Source organism: Miniopterus schreibersii (genome assembly GCF_964146895.1).
Source record: "Miniopterus schreibersii genome assembly, chromosome: 4".
Lineage (NCBI taxonomy): Eukaryota > Metazoa > Chordata > Mammalia > Chiroptera > Miniopteridae > Miniopterus > Miniopterus schreibersii.
The window spans coordinates 87,812,844-87,827,922 of NC_138105.1; the positions used below are offsets into that span (position 1 = coordinate 87,812,844).

A 15,079-nucleotide genomic window follows, 5' to 3' on the forward strand; every position below is an offset into this window, starting at 1 on the left:
AGAGAAGAGAGAGAGATTGAGAGACACTGAGAAGCATGGTTGCTTTTGTTCCCAGTATTTAAATACGAAAGGGAAGACTCTTTGAGGTAAAATGTCACAGCAAAATAAAACTCGTCCGTTTAACTGTAAGGTTGTAATTAGGACGTGTTAACAGAGTTATCCCTTCCCTGCACTGGTCCTTTACGGAACGAAGACGGAAACGTGGGACCGCTTCCTAGGGGCAGCTACGCAGGGATGACGGCCACTCAGCAGAGGGCCCAGAGCATCACTAGTTCCACTGTGGTCCTTGGGCCAGCAGCAGCAGCCTCACCCAGAGCTTGTTAGAAATGCACAGTCTCAGGTCCCCCCAGCGCCACTGAGTCAAAATCGGAATTGTAAACAGATCCCTGGGTATTTGGTTTGCACGTGACAATCAGAGGATCTCTTGAAGTACACACTGGGCGCTTAGACCACGCGCGTGGTGTCTTTCCACAGAGAGTCTGCCTGGTTCTCTCCACTGAGGGGAGGGAACTCACCTTCGCCCTGTAACCCTAGCTTCTCACCACAAGGCAGTCCATGTACCAGCTGCAGCTTACAGGGGAAGAAAGCACCAGCCCAGAATTAAATGTGCAAACTCCCAATTGCCTCCAATACAAAAGCTATGGCCACGTTGGAAGAGAGTTGTCCTGTTCATTAAAGCACATCCGTACTCTGTAAAGCAAGCGAACCCCAGCACCTATGGAGTAACACCCAGAGAGACTCAGGATTGTCTAGGGCCTTTGCCGCTCTCTTATTTCTCATTCTGCCTCTTTAGGAATCCAACCAATTATTTCAACTGATCCTGCCATTCAAAATGGATGCCCAGATGAAGTCATAATAATAATAATAATAATAATAATAATAGCACCAACTCATTCGGTCATACATACGGTGAAATAGAGAAGGAAAGCAGGTCTTAACAGGAACTAGATTTCAAAATAAAATGCACACTTACACATACGAGATCAAGTAAAAGATCCACAGGCCAAGGCAGCCTGTGTCCACCACCTGCAGTGGTTCTTACCTGTGTAGATGAATCTCCCCGGAGTCCCTTTGCAGAACTGTTTGGATTTGTAGGACAGTGTGACTTCTACAACGCCAGGGATGTGCCGAGGAGGGGTCTGCACACGGATAGCATGGGGAGTGATCAACTAGGGGAGACATTGGGAAGAAAAAAAATTGTCATTGCTATATGGAAAGGACTCATTTTGCAACTCTCCTATCAGCTCTCCATAAAAAAAGCTTTAAACCATGTAATTAACTTGTCAGTGTTTATACACAATCTCGGAGGAACCTGAATGCAAGGCATTGACAACAATATTTACAAGTGGTCTGAGCACAGCCATAACAACTTTATCGGAGTTTTCCTATGTGCAGGCACTCTGCTTCCTGGTTTGAAGAGGGAGCCTGGCCTAATGAGATGATTTATCCGTACCAGGATATCCTTTGGAAAATCTCTGTTTGAAGCAGACACCACACTCAGAGCTGAGCTCTGCCATGCCTCTCCAGAAGTTGGTGGGCCTGGTGTTTTGAACTGAGCCCTTAAACATGTGGAAAACACAGAGGTAGGAAATCACTGGGCCAAGGCGCTCTGATTAGCTGCAGAGCACACTATGAAATGCCCCTAAAGACCATTTGGTGCATTAACTACCAGAGGCACAATCAAAGGGCTTTAACCCGCCTCCCTGGAATAGCTTATGGATCTGGCAGAACTAAGGACTGTCCATAAAAGGGAAATGGAAGGCAGGGGAGGGGCTGAAGCACCATCACTGGTCCATTAGCCAATGCCACGTGCACAGCGAGAAAGTTCCTTTCTGAACCCTGTTGGCAATCAGATTACATCTCGAAGCAGAATTTTTTTTTATTACTCTTTATCTTTGTTTACATAACTAAAATGTTATTAGTGGCCATAAAACTGGCATTATCTGGTTCTTTGAAAAATCCAGCCCTGGTATTTGAAGGGTTGACCACTTATGGTGCTGGATTCTACATAATCTCTCTGTGTGGTGTCTGTAACGGCCCACTCCTTCACTCCTCTCACGTTCATTTAGCTCAATATTTCTGGTACTGAGTCAGTATACAATGGGCTATCACTTGAGTTTGTGCTAATTTGTGTGTGTGCTGCTCTTATGGGTATAACTTAGAAAGGGCTTTTGTTTTCATGTGTAAGCCAGGCCCAATCCCAATGATTTTCCCCAAGAATCACAGGTAATACCATGAGAATCACGGTGGCACACCCCACCCATGAGTACCAGCCCCCAGGCCCTGCCAGAGTCACCTGTCCCAACAGAGTCCCCACGAGAAGAATGTGAGAGAGCGGATATCGCTGAAGTCTTCAAGTGACTTCTGTCAAATGCTCTTTCTTGAAACATACAGAAAAGCCTATCTACACAAAAATCATTGTAACAAAGCCATTAGAAGGCTCATCTTCTTCCACACAGGGTGTGGGGCTCCAGCTTAAGTGCTGGAGACACACAGAAGATGCTTCAGTGAAACCATGCTTGCGCAGACCCCCAGGAGACTGAGCTCAGTGCCATGGCTGAGTGTTTTGGATGGCTACGGGTTCACCCGTTAAGTACAAAAAATATTGACTTCAAATTCCATTCTTTTCATATTGAAATTCTTCTAAAATGCACTGTATGTTTTATAAAATAAGCAAAGTATATCTCACTTGATTTAGCCTTGATAAATCAAGGCTGTCCTTCAGAATGCCCCTTATAATATCTTGCTGTGATACAGAAAAGCCCTAAGTGACTTCTGAGGTTACAAGGGGTTGTTTTCCCCTGCACCAAATGGCCCCAGATAGCTATGGTTTTTAAATGAGTTTTATTTTAGTCAGTCTCTTTGTCTTCTCCCACCTGGTATCTTTTGCAACTTATAATCTGCTCTTCTTATTTATAAGCACTGAAATGAGGAAATCAAGTTTATTATTGAGAGAATAAGAGAGAGTAAAAGGTGATCTTCCCCAGTCAAGTGCATGTTTAATCTCAATTGTTCAGAGAGTGTTTTTGCAGTGCTGGGGATTAACACTTTCTGAGGGTCCAGGACGTATCGACTACATTTCTGAGGATTTTACATACAAAATATTAATTTGATCAGAGCAATGGCTTTTATTCTTATGTCTTTTTTTCAAATGTGAAAACAGAATCTTAAAATGGTTAAGTTGCTGTACAAGATCATCCTTGTTAGAGCAAAAAGTGACCCTGATGTAGTTCAAAAAAACTATAGTGACAAATACTTCCTATTAACGATATGGAAATATGGAAAGAAATATGGAAACTTATAAAATGTAGTTACTAACTCAGATTTTTCAGATCCAAAGACTGTGTGTGTGTGTTTTCCTGTCCTCATGCTATAGCCACTTCTCATTTACTGCCTGATCCTTGGTTGTGTTTTTGATGGCTAACGTCTCCATATTGTTATATTCCAAATAGGTGGTATGCTTCTCTTTTTAAGAATTCCTTAGGATGTAGAGTACATTAATTCACAATAATACTTAAGAGAACTTTCAGCAGGCTCGAAAATCTTTCACCTCCCCTCTTTTTTCTCAGGGGAATTTTTTTTTTTTTTTAATGGAAAGATATTAGTAAATAGATGAGTGAAGATGCCTTTTTAAGTATAAGTACTTCTTACCTGTGAGCTGCTACACTGAGAAACAAAATTCATGGGTTTTATGAATGGATTAGATATGACTGTGATGAAACTACTGATGTGGGGTGTTGGCAAAAAGCATTAGGCTCAGAAAAACTGAACCACATTTTCATGTATAATTTCATTTTCAATTCTAGTCAATTGCCCTAACTAAAGCAGAGATTTCTTCTTGAAATAACTGTGCTTCACAAGTGAGGCAAAATATGAATCATCACCAGAAAATGAATTCACTGATGTTTTTCTTTCTGTGGATGTTAATCTGGGAACAGACTGGCATTGACGCACGATTATGATGGCCTACCGAGGAAAACGATTTTATCTAACTTCTATCGACTTGAAAGCATTGGCTCATTGACTAATAACTCAAAGAATCATGGAGTTTATTTCTCAAAGGAATGCTAGTAATCACTTAAAACTAACACTCTCATTGTAACACCTAAGGACACAAAAGGTCAAAAAAGTCTAGTGGCTTCAAAAATTGACCCAACTTCTTAGGAGAAAGACAGGGTCTGGATCTGGAAGTCTAGACCCAAAGGACCCTTCCCCCCCCCCCGGCCCCCCCCACACACACACATCCCAGGACAAATTTCCAACACTGTTCCAACCTGGTTGAACTAAGGCAGCCACTCTAAGCAAGAAGGGGCAAGGACGCCAGGAAGTCTAAATTTTCCAAATTTCCATCGCTGGAATACCACTTTCTCAGTTTTGCCCTATCTGTATGCCACCTATATACAATTACGTCTGCAATATGTTAAAAATGGTTTTCCTTTTTGTTTGAAATATTTTTGAAAGGAATCTTTCTATCACTTCCGTAACTAGCAAACTTGTATCCCCTAACAAAATAAGGAGATATTATAGATGGTAATCTTAAGGTTAACTTGATGTCGTTAAATTCTAGCTAGATCATGGCGACAACCTGAAGGAGTTTATTGAAAACGGCATCAGTGTTAGATGTGACAGACTCCTTTGCCCCAGTTGAGACTTTTCCGTTAACATAAATCAGAAGGATTAAAAGAGAAACAAAAGAATTACTTTCTCGCTATCTGATTCAGTTCTACTTACTATCTGTGGGAAATCCAAAATTATCTCCTGTACTACCTGGGACACGTGATCCATACTTTGGGAGATACTGTTCTAAGCAATTAGAGATTCACTCTTTTGACTCAGCTTCCTTAAGTTACAAATCAAATGAGTTGAGCTAAAAATAAATATTCTTTTGAAACTGCAGCATCTGACACTACTTTCTCCCATCTTGGAAGTCTCTGCGGTGGCACTAATTACAAGACCTAGGACACGCAGAGTGTCTAACGGTTACCAAAGCCCTTTCACAGTCACTATCTTTGAAACCCATCCTTGTGCGATGTGCATTCCAGATGAGAACAGTTGACGGCTGGCACGTTAATCAAAATTATTTAAAACACTAGGAAGGAAACCCGTCTCTTACACCTGTAAATAAGTGTTCTCCAGACCTCATCTCTGGTTCATTGGCTCCTGTTTTCCTCATTCGCAAACTTTTCCTTCCTGCCAACTCCTTAACTGCAGAACTATCAGAGATTCTGTCCTATATTTTCTTGTTTTTACTTGCCTCACACTACTTGAGTTCACGCATGGACTCAACCACCTCAGCTAAACTCACTTCCAAATCTACACCTGTAGCCTTGATCCCTTTGGCCAGGCCCCAAACTTTCCTTAGCAACAGAGTAACAGAATCTCCCCAAACACGCCTAACTGCCACCTCAATTTCAACATGACCCAAGCTAAATTTATCGTCTTGCTACCTATCAATGTGTTTCTTGCCTCCGTGTTCCCTTTCCCGGGCAAGGCAACGCCACCCTGTGAACCGCCCAGCACAGACACCTTGGGGTGTGTTTATGTCCCTCGCCTCCACTCCCGCCTGGTCCTGCGGCCTGTCTCCCCCACTTTCTCCCATCCAGGCTCTTACCATTCCTTACTCAGCCTATTAAGCGCTGCAACTGCTTTCCAAACACATGCCTTCTACTTCCACTTTCTCCTCCTGGATTACCTTCTGCCCAGACGGCCTCATCATGCCATTCCCTGCTGCAGGCACAGCTGCCTCATGCAGTGTGTACTCCAAACTCCTTGGCATGATACTCGGGGTGCCCCCAGGCCTGCCACCCGTCTCCCCTCCTGGTGGCGCTCCCCGCTTCGCCCTTGGGCATTCTGTAGGGCGGGCACATGGGCACATTAAAACGCCAACCCTTGCCCCACATCTTTGCTTGGTCCGTGCCATTCGTTGCCTAAACCTCCCCCTACTCATAAGAGCTATGAGTAGGGTCTTCTTCTTTAAGACCCTGGCCGTATGACCTCTCTTCCAAAAGCTTTATCTGATCCTAAGAGTCAAGAGTTACCTGCACCTTTCTAAGAATTTATACAATTATGGTGTTTATACCGTAACACTTAGCATCCAATTTTCTTTGTGCCGTAAAGATTTCCCTATAATGTTTCTCCCATTAGGCAGTCCCTGAGATGGGCAACAGGGTCTGATTCCTATGTTTATCTTCTAAAGTATTTAAGTTAATGCCCTACATACAAGATATTTCCAAAATATTTCTGGAATAAATACTTAAATAAATTAGGTCAGAATTCTCCAAGATGCCTGACTCCGTTAGGTATGGTGATCCTATGCGTAAGAGTCCACTGCTCCTAACCTAATAATAAGTAACTCTCATTCTCTAACTAACTTGCTCATAAAATTAATTATCTACTGGCCCAGTACTCAGGTCCCTGCATGAGACCCCTGCTCAGGCCTCATCTAAGTGGTAAAGAAGAAGCTGTCCAAAGGTCTGGAACTCCAGTCAGATGGGACAAGACAAAAATAAAGCAAAAAAGGTTAAGAAAGTAATGCTTAAAAAGTAGCCCACAGAAGATCAATGCTAACTGCTTATTTCTGTGACATTAGATGTGATGTGTCTTCTTTCACACTCCCCTCCTGCTCCTATGTGTGTATTTGTGTGTTTATCTGTGTGTGTGCATGTATGTGCTTGCAAGGGAAATAATAATCACGTAAATAATACTGGAATAAGTAAATTCATCCATTTTTAGGTATGGCTTTATGAAAACTATTACTAAAGATCAAAAGTAGAATAACATGAGTTTTGTGCAATGTGTATTGCATGTGATAATATGAGAATTAGATATATATCTGTGTGAAAGAAAGACTAGAAGGAAAACCATCAAATATCAAGAGGAGTTCCCACTAGATGATAAAATTACTGATAATTTTATTTTCCTCTGCATACCCCTCTGAGCTCTCTACCCTCCCAACAAGAATCCATTAACATTATAATCAGAAGAAATAATTTGTCAATGTGGCATTACAATGAAGGAAACACACATGGTCCCCACAGGCCCCAGGAGAGGCTGCCAGCACCTGAAGGCAACACTGGCTGCAGGATTTACGCTCCCCTCCAAGCTCCCTGTATGAGCATTTTCTTCCCCACACTCAGAGGGAAAGAGCAGAAGAGTCCTGCGGTGCTCAGCCGGGTGAGACGCGCTTACTGCGACCTTTGCGTGCAAAGTGAAGCTACTGTGGCTCTGAGGGACACGGAACAGGTGAGAGGGGCCGGTGGATAGGCCTGTCCTCAACAAGAGTGCAAGAAACAGGAGAGAGTAACTTGTGTATGGTTGCACACAAGATCGTAGGGAGTGCACTGAGGTGGATGCAAAAAACTCCAAAAGAGGCAGTCTGCACAGTCTGGCCGCCCAGAAGAGGGGCCTGGAAGAGGGCACTTCTCCAAGTGGTTGTTAGAAAGGCCTCTTGCACAAGTGTGACCTGCAGGGTAGGTAAATGAGACTCTCTAGTGTTTTAAAATATGTGTTAATGAAAACATGTAGAATTCTGGGGGAAAAGGGCAAATGGGAACTCCCTCCTTCTCTGAGAGCCAGCAGCACCATGGACGGTGGTGACGACCTCAGCCATGACCTTTTGCTATCCTCTCAATCTGTGCCAAGTCTGTGTGAAACTGCTCAGTGACTCCTGTCCTCTAGCACTGGGGGCAGGTATGGGCATAAGCTGGCTCACAGATGAGGAGAGTGAGTTTCAGGTGAATGAAGAGAGGTGATCAGGGAACCAGTGGGAAGTGGCCAGCCTGACCGGCGACCGCCATCCCTCGAGCAAGGCTGTCCCTCCCTGCTACTGTTTTTCCAAAAGTGCTGGTCTGTGTGCTTTCTCCCCTACCTCCACCATGGAGAGGACAGACTGTGTCCTCAGCTTCTCCGACACCCTCCAAGGGCCTGGGAACACAGTAGGTACTCCGAATAACCCTTCTCACCGGGGAGAGGCTGGCTGAGAGTGCCTGCTCGGCAAAACAAAAAAGCCATTCCAAGACAAGCCTCACGCGTGCGTGTTTTCCGACCAGTGGGTCTATATGAAATAAATGCAAATTGAAGTTCCAAGCCACAAAGCCCAAAGAATAACCGAGATTACTAGAAAGCACACCACTGATTTTCATTACTGGTCTCAGGATTTAATATTTCAGCCTTAATCACTTTCAACACTAAAAAGTTATTTTACAAAAAAGTCCAAAACAAGCAAAGACGTAAAGAGAAGAGGTAGGAGGAAGGAAAAGTTTCTTCTCTGGGAAGATAATTAATGCTAGTGACTAGAAAAAGCCTAAAGTAGAGACTGGGGCAGTGATTTTAAGGTGTTACCCACCGAAGGGCCTGGGCCCTAAGGTGCGCTGGCCCATCGCCCATTGTCACCCTCGGTGCCTCGGTGACTCGTCTCGCACGGCACCCGCCTCTCTGCTCTGTGGGAGTACTTACAATAATGTTAAATATGCGTTGTGTTTGGGTAGAGCCCTCTAGGGATCCTAAAGCACTTTCCAGATTAATTTTTTAATTTATGTATTAATAATTCTCACAGCATCCTCCCTCCCTCTCAATTAGGGTAATAATATCCATCTCTTTTGAGATAGGCAGGGGTGCTGAGTGCTGGACATGAAGCAGACACTTAAATAAGGAAACCATAACGTGCAAGCATAATTAAAGCTGCAAAACCAAATCATGCAAGGATTTTTAAAGAGACACCACAGCGGTAGTGATGGAACAAGAAAACTTATTTTCCCTCCACTCCGGAACATTTATCTTTCCGTAGTTAAAGATGGCATTTAAAAAATATATATTATCTTCGGGAGTTCCTAAAGGAAGCTGAGATATGAAAAGTGTATATTCGTGGTGACTGTGCTGGCCAAAGTCCCGAATCCTATCTCTATTCCCCTGAAGTGGATACGACATAAATCAGGGGACGCCAGCTCCTCTGAGGTCCTCAGTGTATTCTGGTTTGTTCCCTAATCAGAGTTCTCTGGGTTTCGTAACACAGATTTTTTTGTTCCCAAGAATTGCCTGTCTCAAAGGCAGTATATGATTTCCCGGGAACGTGAGAGGAAGCCAGTGGAGGCATTTACTGTTTCACAAACATTCTGGTTTCCCTTTGTCCTTTCAACAAAATAACTTTAAACCAATGTTTAGCAAAATATGTTGGGTTCCATGAATTCCCAGAGATAAACTATGGATGAATGTCAGAGGAGACTTTTGCAAGTAGTCTCAGGAATTGAGTTAAATAAGGAATTTAAAACTTAGCTTTTGAATAGTCAGCAGTATCTCCTAAAATGGTCTGAAATCTCTCATAAAGACATAGACAGAGATACATAGTAGAGAGGTGTAGATATAGTTTCCTATCTATTGTCTGTGTCCCACGACTAGAATATAAACTCCAGGAGGATATCACCTTTGTCTTGCTTGAGTTCGCTGTGATGTTTCCAGTTTGAACAGTGCCTGGAACTAGTAGATGCTCAATAAATACAGGGTGGGGCAAAAGTAGGTTTACAGTTGTATGTGAAACACAGAGTTTATTCTTGTATTATTTATTAATTAGTGTATTATTTTCCGTATGAACAACTGTAAACCTCCTCTTGCCCCACCCTGTGCTTGTTGAATGCTGAATGAATAAATGTTGTGATGCCATTAACCACCACTAATAATTAGGGTAAAGATTCAATCAAGTCCCTTATCAAACTACACACAAAAAAATCTAGTCAATACCACCCCCTTTAAAAAATTTTGTTACTAAAGAAAAAAAAAATCTTTCTAGTTTGTCTCCACAAACTTCCTGGTAGCCTCAGGAAGCATTTGCAAAAATATACCGCCCAATTCTTCTCACCGAAAAACTCACGAGGCCCCTAAGTCAATGCCATGAACTGTACAAAGCAAAAAGGCAACAAGATCATCTTTCAAAATAACGATTTGGGAGAAGAAGAAAAAAAAGCTAAAATAAATACATTATACTTCAACTACCTTTGGTTTTGTGGGTTGATTTATTTATTTATTTTTTGGTAACTTATTTTTTAAATAAACTTTCTCCAGCTCTCTTCCCAGGATGTAAATCTTGAGCCAATTGGGCCCCATTAAAGACTGGAACCCATCCTGACCATCTGGGAGCTGGAAAAGCACTGGTGAGTTCCTGAGGTCCGGAGTATTCCAGAAGGACGGGACTGGACCCGGCAACGCCAGGCCCTGTGGTTTGAAACTGCACAATGAGCTCTTTCTCAGGGCTTGTTTTTCTAAATTCAGTCAAGAAGGGACATCATTCCTTAATCGGGCCTGGCTTAGGGTCCTGGGTTCCTGCTTGTTTGTTTGAAAATTAAAATATAAAAGAAAGAAAGAGCAAAACTGAATACATTTATGGAAGAGGCTGAATGTTTCTTATCAATGTTGGTGGTTTGTGGGCCAAAGCTTTGCCTATGGAATTAGGAAAGAAAACTATAAAAGCCAAAGGGCTGAAAGATGGGGAAGCAGGGGATGAATTCACCTTTTACCGAAACTTTTCGGGTCTTTCAAAGCTCTAAGGAAAGGATATCAAGATACTAAACGGACTCATTCTAACTTTTTTTTTAGTGTGTTTTCGTTCATATTTGCATACTGTATACACTGATACTTGCATATACATTCAGTAACTCCTCATTTAACATGTCCCTTCAGGAAGGGAGCTGCACAGAAAGCGGAAACCGAACCCCTCTGAATACTGAGCCATTCCAACTGCTTTCGCCAGCTGTCCTACCTGGACGCATGTCCTACCCGGACACGTGTCCCTGTGTTAGAGAGAACATACTTTGCTATGACCTGGGAAGACAGATAACATACTTCGTTAAAAATTACTGTTCCGGTTACCCTAAAGTCTGTTATTTTATGTATTTACTTCTTCTACTGACTTCTGCTGTTATGCTGAATTTGGGAGGGTTAAGGTTATTGTCACGCTCTCCTCTGGATAAGCGAGGTTTCACTACGTTCTTATTAGATGGTTAAGAGATGGCCCCAGAGTCCAGTGGATTTTGGTTCAAGTTTAAACTTTAACCTGTGGACCTTTGGAAAGTCACTCAACCTCTCTGGCCTTCAGTTTCATTATTTGGGAAGGAAGGTGGGACAGGGAGAGGGGGCCAGCCATGTAATTAGTGCTATTATAAGGATTAATTGGTATAATGCCTGCAATGAGTTTAGGAGACAGCCTCACTGGTATCAATCACTTAAAAAGTGTTAGTTTTATTACTACGTAATCCTCACCATAACCAACAGATTTACACTAAGGCATTTATGTGCAGCCTTATTGCACAATAGGTGTATCTAAATATAAACTATCTAACCACACATGCACTCACAAAAACTAAACTGCAATCTGTCTGTCTGGTACTGATGCTTTGAAGCATCACTGAGTATAACAGCTGCCCATGAGGAGCATTTGTTTGAATGAATGAATGACATTCAACAATATTTTGCATAAATTTGTATTAATTAATGCCTCTGATGTGCAAGGCTCTGTACTAGACACTGTAGGAGACTAAGCTGAATTTAGCATGATCCCGCCTCGGAAGGAGAGAGCAGCCCCTTAAATAACAATAATTAAAGTTAGAAAGATATACGGCACTTTCTATGGCCATACAGGAATTTAGAAAGAAAACATTCAATACCTGGAGCTGTGAGGGAAGACTTCACAGATAAAAGTATTTTAATGGGTCTTAAAGGAAAGATGGATTGGGCACAGAAAGGAGGGAAAAGCATTGTGGAAAGAGGAAGGGCATAAGCAAGACAAGAGTGCAGAGGCGAAAAATCACTATGGGTAAGAGGAGCAGCCAACAACTCAGTGTGACTGGAGCCTACGTTCAGGTGGATAGTGGGCAAGGATGTTGAAAGGAAGGGCAGAGCCTTGAGGGGGTGTGCGGGGGTCCCAAACTAAGGCGTGTGGCTTCAAGAACAAGGAATCCAGCAAGGTTAGTTCAGACCCTCAGGAGCCATTCCAGCAGTTAGCGCTGAGCGCGCGTAGGGAATGAATGCCGCACTATATAGACAACCATTTCCTTCATAAAAGTCGCGCAACTGCAGCCAGGTGTGGATTCTGTCTGCGATTCAAGTGCAAACGGTTTCCATTTTCAAGTGATGGGCATGGGCGTGCATCTCCTGGATGTCCCATAAACAAGGAGCCGAAACGTCATCTTAAAGTTATTTGTCACTCCCCCATAATTATCGATATAGAGGATGAACTGCAAGTGCCCTAGCCATTAAAAAAAAAAAAAAATATATATATATATATATATATATATATACACACACACATATATATACATATACTAAAGCATTTTTAGGAATAAGGTGAGCCTGGCTGTAAGTGTAACTATATTAAAAAGGCCATTAGACTGTTTTTAATGTTTTTTAATATGCTGGCTCGTTCCAAAATGATTTCCCATAAAAATAACTTAAGCCTGAAAGGTGTTTTTCAAAGTCATATTCAAAATTCAGTGCAACTCATTCAGACTGCTCTTTTTATTCTTCACAAATACTGTTTATAATTTTGCATTAAGGATCTTCCACTAAATTGGTAATCGATACTTACAGGTTCAATATAGACTTGGCAACTGACAGATTTAGGAAAACGTAGGTGATGATGAGTTAGTTTAAACCCATGCATCTAATCAACTTTGAGTTAAACGTATACATGTAAGCCTCAGTATAGGTAAAATAAATGACACAACTATTTACATTATACCATATTTATATTACAAAATTTTGAAAGAGGTAATATTTGAGACACTGTCCTGCTCCACCTTTCTTAATTTTCTTTTTTGTTTTAGTGGAGTTGTTTCTCATATAAATGTGGTGCAGACAGCTGTTAGTGTGTCGATGCCACGTAAATGAGGGAAGTATAAGGAATATGTTCTAAGGAAGTATGTTAAAAGCCCATGGGAATATCATGAGAAGGCCTGGTGCAAGAAAAAGCTGAATGGGGTGGGGGGAGGCCGGGGAAGGGGGAACTGGGCTGTAGTCCCAGCACTAAGTAGCTAATGCGTTCCCAGGACAAGTCACTATATGGCTCTGGAACCTCTTTTTCCTCACTTCCAAAATAAAACAGCTGCACTTGACGGTGGGGAGGTTCCCCAAAGCCCTCAAAATGCTGTGGTTCGGTAAAAATCAAGGCCAGACAGCAAGGCCTGGGAATCTTCCGGTGGGAACATATAGGAGTTGCAGCCGTTCGTCTTTTAATGTCACGGAGGAACAATTGCTGTGTTTTTATTTACAATCCTCCCTCGGAGCTACGTACACAAACGAGAACGGAAAGCAGAGAAAGGAAGAAAGAAAGAAATCAAGAACTGTATTTAAAACCCTATTTTGTAACTTTTGTACCCATGCAGCAAAATCGCTTCTCAGCCCCCAAACCGGCTTCTTTTGACTTCTCCCTATCCCTGGAAACGCAGCTGAAGAAAACATTCAACTAATTTGTTCAGATGGGGATAAAATTCTGGCTTCTCCCATCTGAGCTGAGTGGGCCTGGCGATGGTTAAATGTGCCTGCCCTACCAAACCGCGGGGCATCGAATGCCGAGTGCGCGCGGACTCGAGCTGGGTGCAGAGCCTCGCAGCACCGAGGAATGGTGGCTCTCAGTAGTCCCAGTCTGCTCTGAATAATACCCTGCAAGCATGCCCGACGGTTCTCTCACCTCTACCCCAACCCAATCACCTCAGGGCTGAATTTCATGACTTTATTTCATTAACATGAAATCCAAATGCATAGCCATTACCCACATATACTCCAAAAGCTGATCCCTGAAAGACAGTTTTCACTAAAAACTGTGGCCACTGAAGTTGGGGACATGCCATGTACTACATTTCAGGTACTCACAGTGCGTGTCAATATCTCCACAGCTCTGCAAAGTCCTAGACCAAGGACCCATTGAATTTTTTTGACTCAACATTTCCCAAACTCACCAAGAAAAACCTCCCTCCCTGTCTCCCATGGGGTACCTATTGATATCCCAAAGAACTGGTATACACTACTCCACAGAACTACCAGGAAAATAAATTAGAGCAAAGCCGCGGTTTCAGTCTCAGGTTTGTATCAGATACCAGAATCCGAAGGGTAGAGAGGAGAAATATTGACTAAGGACATAGCAATAGGGAGATCCAATTTTGTGGCTAATTAAATGGTTCTGAGGAAGCTCAAAGAATCCTTCTGCAAATAAACATGATATTTGCATGTTGCAAGTGTGCTCGCTCTAAAAGCAAAGAGCAATATTGGAAGAAAGGAAGTTACTTCCTACCCGTCATCATCGCCCCCCTTACTTTGGCGGGATTCTCAAGGGAGTCAATGCCACAGAGAAGGAATTACTAGAATTGCAGCTGATTTCAAAGAGGAATTAGTTTACGCCTCCCATTTTCAGATGGGGAAACTGAGGCCCAATGACCAACACTGATTAAATCTGGATGCCCTGATTGGGCAATGGAAGGACTGCAGTTAGTACCCAGGTCTCCTGACTGGCTCCTTGCCCGCTGCTCCCCACGCAATCTCGGCCCTTGTTTGGATGATTGTCTGTCTGCAGTTCTCTCCACTCTGCTCCTTGCCAATCTCACCACCGCACTTTCTTTACGGGCAGCTTAAAGGCCTTAAGCTGTTTGAACATTCTCAGAGAGTTCAGTGATTAAATGAAAGGACTGTGAGAGCCTAAAAAGGCTATCACAGACCCGTTCGTACATAACAGGAAGCTTGACTGGTTATTTGAACAGCCTACTTCTGACTAGACCACTCCTTCTGCCTTCTAGAACCTTGCCTGGAATTTGCAACTGCAAATTGAACACGGGATTATATAAACATATTATGAAACTCTCTAATTTGTTTCATGGGAGCAAGTTGTTTTTCCAAATGAAACTCCAAATTCCACAAAGCCTAATTTCAATCACCCATAGTACCTGTCCCGGTGCTAGACACCTAGCAGGCAAGCCAGCCAGCCAGGACTCATTGTTGAGAAATTAGAGGAATTCAGAAGGAGATATTAAAATAATGATTATCTTTACAAACCAGTAGCAGGAAGCCCTTCCTCCTGCAAATCACATGTTGGTGGGAAATCAAA

General features: G+C 42.7%; 1 protein-coding gene across 4 annotated transcripts in view; it reads right to left on the bottom strand.

Annotated features, from left to right (window-relative positions):
- Positions 1-15,079, bottom strand: part of EBF1 (EBF transcription factor 1) — a 368,046-nt gene that overhangs the window by 75,263 nt on the left and 277,704 nt on the right. For all 4 annotated transcript variants that reach the window (XM_081137080.1, XM_081137079.1, XM_081137078.1 and 1 more), the window contains exon 10: positions 1,043-1,169. In XM_081137080.1, coding sequence (XP_080993206.1) covers positions 1,043-1,169 — 127 coding nt within the window. The remainder of the gene's footprint in view (positions 1-1,042; positions 1,170-15,079) is intronic.